Source organism: Choloepus didactylus, chromosome X (assembly GCF_015220235.1).
Source record: "Choloepus didactylus isolate mChoDid1 chromosome X, mChoDid1.pri, whole genome shotgun sequence".
Lineage (NCBI taxonomy): Eukaryota > Metazoa > Chordata > Mammalia > Pilosa > Megalonychidae > Choloepus > Choloepus didactylus.
The window spans coordinates 165224958-165238598 of NC_051334.1; the positions used below are offsets into that span (position 1 = coordinate 165224958).

The 13641-nt window shown below is 41.1% G+C and overlaps 1 protein-coding gene across 1 annotated transcript in view; it reads right to left on the minus strand.

The window, feature by feature from the left end:
* Nucleotides 1-5743: 5743 nt before the first annotated feature.
* The window catches only part of GPC4 (glypican 4), a 155485-nt gene continuing 147587 nt past the window's right edge, over nucleotides 5744-13641 (minus strand). Inside the window, exons 5-9 of the mRNA XM_037821118.1 lie at nucleotides 11200-11330; nucleotides 10970-11116; nucleotides 10046-10182; nucleotides 8319-8494; nucleotides 5744-8223 (exon numbers count right to left, since the gene is read on the minus strand). Of these exons, the coding sequence (XP_037677046.1) occupies nucleotides 8015-8223; nucleotides 8319-8494; nucleotides 10046-10182; nucleotides 10970-11116; nucleotides 11200-11330 (800 nt within the window). The 3' untranslated portion in view covers nucleotides 5744-8014. The remainder of the gene's footprint in view (nucleotides 8224-8318; nucleotides 8495-10045; nucleotides 10183-10969; nucleotides 11117-11199; nucleotides 11331-13641) is intronic.

Below are 13641 nucleotides of genomic sequence, written 5' to 3' on the forward strand. Positions count from 1 at the left end.
TTTACATCTTTGGTTAAGTTTATTCCTAGGTACTTGATTTTTTTAGTTGCTATTGAAAATGGTATCTTTTTCTTGAGTGTCTCTTCAGTTTGTTCATTTCTAGCATATAGAAACATTACTGACTTATGTGCATTAACCTTGTATCCCGCTACTTTGCTAAATCTGTTTATTAGCTCTAGTAGCTGTATCGTCGATTTCTCAGGGTTTTCTAGATATAAGATCATATCATCTGCAAACAATGACAGTTTTACTTCTTCTTTTCCAATTTGGATGCCTTTTATTTCTTTGTCTTGCCGGATTGCCCTGGCTAGCACTTCCAGCACAATGTTGAATAACAGTGGTGACAGCGGGCATCCTTGTCTTGTTCCTGATCTTAGAGGGAAGGCTTTCAGTCTCTCACCATTGAGTACTATGCTGGCTGTGGGTTTTTCATATATGCTCTTTATCATGTTGAGGAAGTTTCCTTCAATTCCTACCTTTTGAAGTGTTTTTATCAAAAAGGGATGTTGGATTTTGTCAAATGCTTTTTCAGCATCTATTGAGATGATCAATTGATTTTTCCCTTTTGACTTGTTAATGTGTTGTAATACATTGATTGATTTTCTTATGTTGAACCATCCTTGCATGCCTGGAATCAACCCCACTTGGTCATGGTGTATGATTTTTTTAATGTGTCTTTGGATTCGATTTGCAAGTATTTTGTTGAGGATTTTTGCATCTATATTCATTAGGGAGATTGGCCGGTAGTTTTCCTTTTTTGTAGCATCTTTGCCTGGTTTTGGCATTAGATTGATGTTAGCTTCATAAAATGAGTTAGGTAGTGTTCCATTTTCTTCAATGTTTTGAAAGAGTTTGAGTAAGATTGGTGTCAGTTCTTTCTGGAAAGTTTGGTAGAATTCCCCTGTGAAGCCATCTGGCCCTGGGCATTTATTTGTGGGAAGATTTTTGATGACTGATTGGATCTCTTTGCTTGTGATGGGTTGGTTGAGGTCTTCTATTTCTTCTCTGGTCAGTCTAGGTTGTTCATATGTTTCCAGGAAATTGTCCATTTCCTCTACATTATCCAGTTTGTTGCCATACAGTTGATCATAGTATCCTCTTATAATTTTTTTAATTTCTTCAGGATCTGCAGTTATGTCCCCTTTTTCAGTCATTATTTTGTTTATATGGGTCTTCTCTCTTTTTGATTTTGTCAGTCTAGCTAGGGGCTTGTCAATCTTGTTGATCTTCTCAAAGAACCAACTTTTGGTGATATTTATCCTCTCTATTGTTTTTTTGTTCTCTATGTCATTTATTTCTGCTTTAATCCTTGTTATTTCTTTTCTTCTACTTGGTTTAGGATTGGTTTGCTGTTCATTTTCTAGCTTCTTCAGTTGATCCATTAGTTCTTTGATTTTGGCTCTTTCTTCCTTTTTAATATATGCGTTTAGTGCTATAAATTTCCCCCTTAGCACTGCTTTTGCTGCATCCCATAGGTTTTGGTATGTTGTGTTCTCATTTTCATTCGTCTCTATATATTTAGCAATTTCTCTTGCTATTTCTTCTTTAACCCACTGATTGTTTAGGAGTGTGTTGTTTAACCTCCAGGTATTTGTGAATTTTCTAAGTCTCTGATGGTTATTGACTTCTAATTGTATTCCATTGTGGTCAGAGAATGTGCTTTGAATAATTTCAATCTTTTTAAATTTATTGAGGCTTGTTTTATGTCCCAGCATATGATCTATTCTGGAGAAAGTTCCATGAGCACTAGAAAAGTATGTGTATCCTGGTGATTTGGGATGTAATGTCCTGTATATGTCTGTTAAATCTAATTCATTTATCAGATTGTTTAGGTTTTCAATTTCCTTATTGGTCTTCTGTCTGGTTGATCTATCTATAGGAGAGAGTGATGTGTTGAAGTCTCCCACAATTATTGTGGACACATCAATTGCTTCCTTTAGTTTTGCCAGTGTTTCTCTCATGTATTTTGTGGCACCCTGGTTGGGTGCATAGACATTTACGATTGTTATTTCTTCTTGCTGAATTGCCCCTTTTATTAGTATGTAGTGGCCTTCTTTGTCTCTCAAAACATCCCTGCATTTGAAGTCTATTTTATCTGAGATTAATATTGCTACACCTGCTTTCTTTTGGCTGTAGCTTGCATGAAATATTTTTTTCCATCCTTTCACTTTCAGTTTCTTTGTGTCCCTGTGTCTAAGATGAGTCTCTTGTATGCAACATATTGATGGTTCATTTTTTTTGATCCATTCTGCGAATCTATATCTTTTAATTGGGGAGTTTAATCCATTTACATTCAACGTTATAACCGTGAAGGCATTTCTTGAATCAGCCATCTTATCCTTTGGTTTATGTTTGTCATATTTTTCCCCTCTGTCTATTAATATCCTTTATTGTACCCATACCGAATCTCTTTAGTACTGAACCTTTCTCCAAGTCTCTCTGTCCTTTCTTTGTTTCTCTGTCTGTAGGGCTCCCTTGAGTATCTCCAGTAGGGCAGGTCTCTTGTTAGTAAATTCTCTCAGCATTTGTTTGTCTGTGAAAAATTTAAGCTCTCCCTCAAATTTGAAGGAGAGCTTTGCTGGATAAAGTATTCTTGGCTGGAAATTTTTCTCACTCAGAATTTTAAATACATCATGCCACTGCCTTCTCGCCTCCATGGTGGCTGCTGAGTAGTCACTACTTAGTCTTATGCTGTTTCCTTTGTATGTGGTGAATTGCTTTTCTCTTGCTGCTTTCAGAACTTGCTCCTTCTCTTCTGTGTTTGATAGTGTGATCAGTATATGTCTCGGAGTGGGTTTATTTGGATTTATTCTATTTGGAGTTCGCTGAGCATTTATGATTTGTGTATTTGTGTTGTTTAGAAGATTTGGGAAGTTTTCCCCAACAATTTCTTTGAATACTCTTCCTAGACCTTTACCCTTTTCTTCCCCTTCTGGGACACCAATGAGTCTTATATTCAGACGTTTCATATGATCTATCATATCCCTGAGGTCCATTTCGATTTTTTCAATTTTTTCCCCATTCTTTCTTTTATGCTTTCATTTTCCATTCTGTCATCTTCGAGGTCACTGATTCGTTGTTCAACTTCCTCTAGTCTTGTACTATGAGTGTCCAGAATCTTTTTAATTTGGTCAACAGTTTCTTTAATTTCCATAAGATCATCCATTTTTTTATTTAGTCTTGCAATGTCTTCTTTATGCTCTTCTAGAGTCTTCTTGATTTCCTTTATCTCCCGTACTATGGTCTCATTGTTCATCTTTAGTTCTTTGAGTAGCTGCTCTAGGTGCTGTGTCTCTTCTGGTCTTTTGATTTGGGTGCTTGGGCTTGGGTTATCCATATCGTCTGGTTTTTTCATATGCTTTATAATTTTCTGTTGTTTTTGGCCTCGTGGCATTTGCTGAACTTGATAGGGTTCTTTTAGGATTTGTAGACCAATTGAAGTCCTTATCTCTACTTTATCAGATCTACAGCTTCGTGGAGTACACTTTCTCTAACTAACCAGCAGGTGGCGTCCACGAGCCACCTGTTCTCCACAAGCCAGTTCTCCCCTGCTTAGCCTTTTTGGTGAGTGGGGGAGTGAGTCTTGTGGGGTCCAATTGGTGTACCAAGCTTGCGTGTGTAGTTGGTGTTGCCTGCCCTGTATATGGGGTGTGTTTCTGGGCAGTCAGGGAGGGGGGGGTGGCTCTAACAATCAAATCTCCCTGGTGGTCCTAGAGTTTTAAAGCTGCTGCAATAGTCTAATCCTTCAGTTCAGTCCTGCCACAGTTTGTCTCTGCCACTGACCCACAAGTCCTTGGTATTGGCGTATGGCTCCTGAGACTTGCAAGTGGGCCCCTCTTCCAGGCCGTGCACCCCGGGTCCTCTGTTGAGGGATCACTGTGCTATGTCACAGGTGAGTGCCGTCCCCCCAGGGCAGCTCTGGGCTGCTGGGCTGTGTAGGGAGGCTCCCAGTCTGCTGAAATGATGGCTGAATGGGGCTTTGTTAATTCACACTGCTCTACCTTCCCAACTCTGGGACAATCAGCTGAGGTTGCAGGGAAGGCTAATGTCCACGCCCAGTTTTGTGGTGTGTGCCTGTTATTTGAAGCACTTCCGTCACACTGGGTTGTCTGGGGCAGTTCTGGGCTATGGGGCTGGCGATGGGCAGGAGTGTTTCCTGTCCACCAGGATGATGGCTGTGAGCGGACACCCCCCTTTTCTTGGGAAGTTGTGGTGTTTAGTGAATTTTCTCAGCCACTGGATTATTGCGTTTTGTCTCAGAGCTCTCCTAGTTCTGCTCTTGACTTGACCTGCCCAAATAGCAAGTCTTTGAAGCTTTCTGTATTGGGCTTCTTAGAGTAATTGTTTTAGAAAAAGAAAAAAGGATTAAAAAAAAAAAAAAAAAAAAACGGGCCCTCCTCAGAGATCTAATGGGTTATTGAAATGCTAAGAGACAAAGCAACCAGGGCCATTAAGGAAAGGTCCACAGGGCAGAGAGATCAGCTTTTCTTCGGGATTTGCATATGCGCCTCAGGGCCCTTCCCCTTTCTATGTTCACCAGAACTCCAAAAATCCTCCGCTTTTATTTTGGAGTTTTTCGTGTTGCTTTTTTTTCTATGCCTGTCTCCTCTCTGCTGGTCTGGCTGCTCTCAGATTCTCTGGTGTCTGGTCTCAGTCTGTCTATGATTGGAGTTTGGATCAGTAGAATGAGTTTCCGATAAGGGCTGCCACTGCAGTTCTCCCTTCTCCTTCCCGGAGCTGACAGCCCCTCCTCCCCCGGGACTGAGCCTGGCAGGGAGGGGCGCGGGTCCCCTGGCCGCAAAAACTTACAGATTTCGTTGATCTCAGCAGTTCCACGTTTTCATGAGTGTTGTATGAAGTATGCCCAAAGTCAGATTGCTCTGTGGTGTCCAGTCCACGCAGTTCCTGGCTTTCTACCTACTTTCCTGGAGGAGTAACTAAAACATACAGCTCACCAGTCTGCCATCTTGCCCCGCCCCTTCCCCTTAACTTTTAAGCTGAAAGGGAGTACTTTTAGTTCAAAAGAGTTAGAAAGTTGTATTTCATAGTTTGACATGCGCTTGACACGTATCACGTCTACTGGATACTGTTATTAACTTACTACACTTTAAGCAATCCAATAGACATACTCTGAATTAACTCTTCTGCCAACATAAAAGGTGACATAGAATTTCATATAGCACTATCCACCCCTATTTGTATTTTGGTTCTGTATCCACAAATTACAATTTTACTTCTTGTAAACTGTCAGGTTACTAACATTCAATAAATAAAGTTGTAAAACACAAGTCAGTTCTTTTCTCTGTCTTTTTCCTTCAGCAAAATAATAGGTGCTAATTACTGTTTTTGAAATGAAATATAAATCCAAGAGTACTTTAAAAGTACAGAGTGAGTAAGGTTTTTGAAAAAAAAAAAATTTATAAATGACTATAAAACACAAACCCTTCATAAGTTATTAACTGGGAGCTTGGAAAAGTCAGGACTTCCCCTAACAAGGCTTTTATTCTACCTCACACTCTGAACTCGCCTTTATTCTTTCTTTTTTGTTTTTTGAGGGGGTGTGGGGGCAGGTGCGCCTGCCAGGTGGTTAGAAGCCAAGAGTTATCCAGTCAGACCTGAATGGAAAAATCTATGATTTGTTTATTTCATAGTTCAAGTTCAAAAGCAAGAGACAATTGAAATAATAAAAGGGTAACAGGAAAAAAATGCCAAGAAAGAGAACAAATCGGTACGAGTCCCAAAGAACTTTCAAGAATATTTAATTCGGAAAATGTTATTGGTTTAGAGAACTTGACTGAAAGAAACCAGCTGGGCAGAGTTCAAGGTTTTAAATTAAAAACAATCTAACAAGGTCTACGGGGATAACTCTTTGAGTCACATTTTGGAGACCAGATTCATTTCTACCAAGTAAAAGTAATAGCAATCTAAGCTAAAAAGGAAATTCCTTACAACTGAGGTAGTTACTAAGTATCAGCACATTTTCCAAGTTCTCACAAGGCAGCTTAGCTATTTACAATCCATTTTTCCTCATACATAAATGGTGTACCTTTTCAATTTTATGTTTTCTGTGATTTATTTTTAAAAAACCACACTCATACACACCAGCCAGAATATGCCTATTTTAGTAACATCATGCTTTAATAAATAACTGGCTACTTCTAATAAAATTAAGCCTCTGTTTACAACAGCCCCCCAAATTCCATTTTGACCATTCTGCAGAATTTGGTGTAAAAAATTGAATGAATTGTAGACCCTGAGCTATCAAGTAATTATGCTTCAATATAAAAATAGAGAATTACTCTTACAACTGAAGATTGAACAGTAACAAAAACAACTTCTCTGTGGGTTTTAACTTCTGTAGAATTACTGGGCTCTCAATGGCTTTCTAAAGCAGGAAGAGACTTGCAGAATTTTAGTCTTTTCTAAAGGCTTTTGGTAACTCCTTTTAAAGTGATTCGTTACATCCTCATAATTTTATGAGCTGTCATTTGGTATGGAGACAAGGAAAGGGTTCCACAGGGGCCAAGGCAGTTGTTAAGTCTTTGGCCTGGGACAACAGATACGGCCTTCACCAGTTCCCCCATGCGGCTAAGGGTCCCCATTAAGATGTAGTCTTCTCAGCTCTATCTAACCCCCATCCCTCTTCCCCACAGCCCCCCACCCAAAAAATAAAAATAAAATAAAAACAACGCAGGAGAAAATCTGGACATGCAGTTCTCCCCAAGTGAGTTTCTTGGCTGATAAGGTAGCATACAGCTGTGAACCACACCAAGTCCTTGGCCTTTCGGATCAGAGGGGGTTGGATAAGGAAAAGACTCAAATAAGACAGCCTGTAATTAAAAAAAAAAAAAAAAAAAAAACTGGGATCCCAAAACAAATGCAAATGACACATGCATAGACAAAAGCTTTGCTTGTGCTTGCTGACAGCTATTCCTTGAGCCCAGGCTGTATCCCAATTCTTGGCTAGTCCCCAGACAGCTCCCGGTGCATTGGGGGGATTTGAAATCTGGACCACTGTAATAAGGAGGATCAAATGAGACTATTGGTTACTTATCTCTGGATCAATGTGGACATGAAGACCAGCAGAAAGTGGCTTACTAACTTGCCAGTTAAAACCAGAACAAAACAAAAAACATGCCCAAACTAAGTGTGAATGTGTGAACAGCTGTGACATTTTGATTGCCTTATATCTTTGAAGGCAGTCTGAATCGAGAATCTTCCTAAATGGGTTACACTTGAAGCAAAAGCAGGCTGAAGAAATGGACTGATATGTGATCCTAGCTTATGCCAATTGAACTCAACCAAAATGAGTAGTCTGCAGTCTCTTCCAATCACCAGCTTTAAATGAAGTATATAACCTTCTTCTTGCGTTAATGCTTGAATACAATCTGGCAAGTGGCTCAGAAGCCTGCTTGTGCCTTCACATTCTGTTCTCACTTAATAATAAAAATCAAAAACAAAATCACCTCTACTTCTTGCCCGATAAGGCAACGAAAATAACAGTGATAAATGGAAATTTTACGGCTTGTTGGGCTTTTTCTTTTAATAAGATAACATGATAAATAAAACCTGCTTCTGTACAGCTATTTAATATTTCAGAAATACGTACATGTTACATGCCAAGAAAGGACCCTGGTTTTCTTGTAAGAAACAAGGTAAGATCGTAACTGGAAAAAAAACCCCACAAACAAAATGAAACAACAAAGAAACAAACAAACAAAAGGGTGATAAAATCACAAATGCACAAGTAACTACAGTTCTGTACCTACACTATTAGCCACGTTTAACATGAGTCTGGGGGAGCAGGAACCAACTTAACGTATGAATCCCTTCTTTCTCCCAAAACTGAATGAAAAAACAAAAGTCAGCATTTTTTAAACCAGTGGCCACATAGTAAAAACTGTACATTGTTGTCCATTCATTTAAAAAGCAAAGTCACTAGGATGGTATAAAAGTGATAACCAGTGCCTTTTAACTTTTTGATGAACTTTTTTTTTTCCTTCAACTTTGAGAATTATCTCCACTCTCTCTGCATAACCAGGAACAAGATGCAGAAGACAGTGAGGAGGTAGGGCTGTGCCCCAAGGCGGGCACCAGCGCCATCGGCTGCTTTTTTATCACTGGCGGTCTTCCCAGTGTGGTCAGTCGCGTTGTACTCAAACTCCGAAGGGCACTGCTGATACTCGCATCCACTTCCACTTCCTTCTCCACTGCTTTCATCACCTGATTTTTTAAAAAAATGGAACAGATTTCATTTTGCTTGTTCTCATTGCAAGGCATCCAAGAACAATTTCTGCCTTAAAACCCCAAACGCTTACTGATATCAATGAAGTCCACATCATTCCCATTGTATGCATTCTTCATTTTACTGGTCATAACACGAAGAGCCATGATTTGACGCAGGATCAGTACGTCCGGTTTGCTGGTGTCGACCTGGACCTCTGGGTTATTGCCCTGGTTGGCTAATCCATTTCCTGTCACTGCAAACAGGTACCTGAAAAGAGAAATGAACCCATTCAGATGATCAGTAAAGCAAAAAGTTAGAGGAGATCATTAAAGATTCCTGTCTAGGGTCTGGTATTTTCACTGGGCACAATTAAGCGGACGTTCTTCAACTCCTAATGAACTACTCGAAATTTCTCCTTTTCCTGGGTGTATGACGTATTTCTCCAATTTGACTGTGTCCTTTTGAAAGCCGCTCCTTTGGTGGAAGTTGGTGAGTCAGAGTAAAGTGCCATCAGAACAGGTACTTATATAAGTTACTGTAAGGGAGGGACACAGGGCCCCTTCAAGTAAGAGTATGAGACCATTTGAGAAGTGGTACTTTAGGAGGCCAGCCCATCGGGCAAAGGAACAGAGGTATGAAATGCTTTAAAAATAATGTCACTATTGCAGAGAATAAAAATATATATGCAGGGCCCCCCCGAGGAGCTGGGGGGAAATGCAGAAGTGTTGGACTTCCTCACCTGGATTGTTGCTGATGTTCTCACAAACATTGAGGACTGACAGTTTGGTATACCGAGCCCTCTGTCTTGGGGCTTGTTCTCTTGAGGTTTGTTGCTGCAAATAAGAGGCTAAACCTGCTTATAATTATGCCTAAGAGACTCCCCCTGAGTGCCTCTTTGTCACTCAGATGTGGCCCTCTCTCTCTAACTAAGCCACCTTGGCAGGTGAACTCACTGCCCTCCCCCCTACATGGGACCTGACTCCCAGGGGTGTAAATCTCCCTGGCAACGTAGGATATGACTCCGGGGGATGAATCTGGACCCAGCATCATGGGATTGAGAACATCTTCTTGACCAAAAGGGGGATGCGAAATGAAACAAAATGAAGTTTCAGTGGCTGAGAGATTTCAAATGGAGTTGAGAGGTTACTCTGGTGGACATACCTGAAACTACCAAACTCCAACCCAGTAGCCTTGACTCTTGAAGATGACTGTATAACAATGTAGCTTACAAGGGGTGACAGTGTGATTGTGAAAACCTTGTGGATCACACTCCCTTTATCCAGTGTATGGATGGATGAGTAGAAAAATGGGGACAAAAACTAAATGAAAAATAGGGTGGGATGGGGAGAATGATTTGGGTGTTCTTTTTTACTTTTATTTTTTATTCTTATTCTTTCTGGTATAAGGAAAATGTTCAAAAATAGATTGGAGTGATGAATGCACAACTATATGATGGTACTATAAATGATTGTACATCATGGATAATGTATGATATGTGAATATATCTCAATAAAACTCAGTTTAATAAAAAAAAATATAATGCCACTATTGGAACAGCTTGATCCCTGGTTGCAGCCCTGATACCAGACTATCACCATGGTCATGAACTTCCGCCCCAGCATTCTTGGTAGGCAGCCGGGTGCCTTCCCAACACATCTGTGACAGTGCCCATTCCCAAGTGTGCCCAGAAGTCTCCCAGGTTGTTGATACTTCATAATGCTTACTTCACAATGTGGCGACTGACAACTGAGAGAACCCTTTCTGAAGGTTGCCAGGCATTTTAGGGAGAGAATGCAAATCTGTTCAACGGAGGCTAACCTGCTTTTGCCTCTTCCGTTCCAGCACTCCTCCTCATTGCCATTTCCCGCAGCCATCCTCTCATCATTGCAAACGTTGCTAGGAAGGGAGGACCAGAACTTCTTGGCCTGTTTCAGTTTCTCCTTGACATCAGTAACCTAGTCAAGAAAAAAAGGACCTCTGTCAAACAACGACAAACCACCTCTAGGTGTGTCCTTTTATCTTTTCTAAACTATCTCCAGGGTGATATGCAATTCCTTTTCAACTCTAGCAAGAAGGTGAAGTGCAGATCAATATTCTACTTGGAAGTACAAAATCACTCCAGTGAACTAAGGGTTGGAATGCAAGCTCTGAACGGGTTGCCTAAACTTTGGATACAATGACAACAATCTTTTCTTGCAAGGCTTTTCCAGTCAGGGTCAAACTTACATGTTATCTACTGCATGAAACTTGTCTGCCACTGTTCTGACCCCTTACCCCACCCCTGGTCTCCTTAGGCTCCATCCTTTGTGCTTCTTCCTACTGCTTTATCACTGTTAATACTCCCTTACATTTTTGCGTATGTTACAGTGTATAAAGCAATTTACATGTATTTTCTCACTCTTCTCCCATCCTAGCATCTACTACATGCTGCCTGATGATACTAAGCCTGGGATGTCTGCATCCCCCTCTTTCCTGAGGTCCTTAGTCTCTGGACCTCCCTGGGCCTAGCATAGTGATAGGCATATAGAAGCTCAGCAAACATGTGGAGATAAGATGCAGGGCATGAACTTTCTGAGCTCAAAAAATTGAGACGGACAGATTTATCGATGGACGCATGCAACGTGCCTGACAAGTTTCACCTGAAATAACCAAACCTGTATGCCTGCCAACTAAGAATTCCTTTTGAGCAAATGTTTTCAGTTCTTTCCCATTAAACCCAGCCATCCCTGCCAAACGACTCACCAGTCGGTCCAAACTTGTGCCAGCTGCCGTGGTGGGACGTTCCTCAGGGTGATAGGGTCTGAAGCGAGCACTGAAGGTACTTTCGGAGATGGAACGAGAAACTCGGCCTGCTGGGAGAGGCTTGGGGGAGCCGCAGCCCTGGAAAACCTGCAGTGGAATAACTGTGGTCATTCTGGAGAAATCTCATCTCGAGCCCCGGCTCTCCTTTCCCAGGATCCTGCCCTCGTTACCTTCTGAGACACTTGCATACTGTTCTCCTGCATGTTCATGATAGCGTCAGAAATCTTTACATCGATGGGGTCCATGACAGATTCAATGTTGAAAGGACCCTCCAGCCTCTCTGCCACCAAAAGCATAGCATCTAACAGGAGGTTTGGGGAAGAACAACACAGCATAAAAAGTCCATCATTAGCACGGACTTGGGTAGTCAGTCTGATTATTTTACCATCTTTGTTTTCTGTGGGGGGTGGGGGGACATGTATCACAATTAATTTTTTGTGTTTTCCTATCTATTTCCATGATACCAAACTGCAGTGAGTTGCAATGTATCACTCTCTAAAGTGTGACTGGCCAGATGAATGCTTTGTTCTGCAGCAAGGAAACCCAATCGGGAATCTTCCATTATCCTGATTTTTCACCCCTTCATGTGTCAGTGGCTGTCACTGTGAAGCTCTGAGCTGGCACCCAGCTGACAAACCGAAGGCTAGAGGTAGACTATCATGCCAGTTCTCCCAGAGACTTCCCAGGATCTTTTCGTTTCAGGTTCCATTTATGAGAATCAAAAACATAAATCAAGCTAAAATCCTGGCATGCCAATTCTTTTCTTTCATTTTTTAATGAAACCCTTTCAGATCCTTGAGTGCACAGTTGGAAAATACAAATGAAAAGTCTTCCTAGGGATTCTAATGACTGCAAATAATGAAATTTTGAAAAATGCAATTTTTTTATTGAGCTAAACTTCCGATTGCAAATATAAGGGCCTCAACCCATTTTAAAGGGAGAAGCATGCCTTACCCCACCTATTTTCATTTGGATGAAAAGATGACACAAGACCCAGCAGGCAAAAATCATATACTCACAGTGTGCATCTTCACCAATTACTCTGCAAATCACTTTTAGACTTTGCAGAAAGTCTACAATTTCTCGGTAATCATCGAATCCCTTAAGCAAAATATGTTGTACTTGTTTTCTTATCATATCGTTTTGTGAGAGTTATGAGGTTTAGTATTTTTGCCTGATACCTATTGTGCAAAATTAGAAGAACTTGGAAGTGTAATACCCAACCAGGGAAAGAACTGTTTCATTAAACACAAGCAGGGCACTTGTTCTTTCCTCTTTTCATGCTAAAGCTTAATGCCTGGCAAGAAAAGGCAGAATTAGACCTACATTATCCATGGCCTTCAGGTAGCCCAAGGACAGCTACTAGAAAGAAGGACTTAGTTTCTATTCAATTGTATGCCCTTCTCAGTGAACACTGAGGACTGCTACAGCCCATAGCAGATCTTCTACCTAAATTTCTTAGCGGAAAGGAGTTAAGCATCAACATATTAATGCAACTAAATTTGGTCATCAACCTTTCACCTTCAACCTAGAAAAAATGGAACACCACATTTTAAAGCATGGGGTCATTTCTCTAAACTACAATTCCGTTGTCACAAACAACAAATAGATTTCCGTGAAATGTAATTTTTTTTTAAAAAAAAAAGTAATAACAAATGAAGTTTCAGATTGCATTGTGGTAAGCACCAATAAAGTGATGCTTCAAACCTCTAAGTAAAAGCTGCCAGCGTGAATATACCATTGTACTGGAGGAGAGAAAAAAAAATGCTTTTGATGTGCTAGCAAAAGGAGACTTTTGTAAACAAGTGGAGCACAACTTAAATGTGTTCATCACTGTCACCGCAGCAGGGCTGCCATGTACAGAAAGCACATTCCTTCGTGGCTGAGAAGAAGTCGCTCACTCCAAATAAAAAAATATTATGAATAGACAGATAATAAAACATCCAAATTGCAGAGGTTTTAAACAGGAAAAAGCAGTGCGTTTTGTAACTACTTACTCCCCTAGCGGCGAAGAAAGGCCAGATCACTAATGTGTTTGGGAAAGACTGAAAGGAAACATAAACCCCGATTCTTCTGGTTGTTTGGCGTCTTTGTAAACTCGGGGCCTGGGAATGGAGAGCAAAGCCCAGCCTTTGTTGGGGCCGGTGCCATGGCGTTGCGCTTTGCGCAGCTGAGGCATGCAAGTGAGGACACCTTTTGCCAGCAGCCCCCCGAGCCAAAGCTGCCTCCAACCCCCCGGGGAAAGTCATGATTGGCTATCAACCTGGTTCTTCCAGATCACAGCAGCTAGCCCTGATAAGAAGCCCGGAGAGAAATCCCAAGATGTTTGGTGTGGTGTTTTTGCTTCCCATAGGCAGATCTGGGCCCCAGTCCTTTTATTTGTGGGATATCCAACAGGCTCCTGCCTCTTGCCAGAAATTGGCTGGTTTGGTGTCCCCACCAGCAATCCCGGTACTAAATTCCCACTGGTGGCAACATTTGACATTAATAAGGCCGGCTAGGGGGTCCAACTAATGTCACCACAGCTACAGTATGTGACGGAGAACAAGTTGCACCTAAGCATAATTTAGGATTCTCCAGAAACCGACAGTTTTTGGTGGTGGTGATGGGGG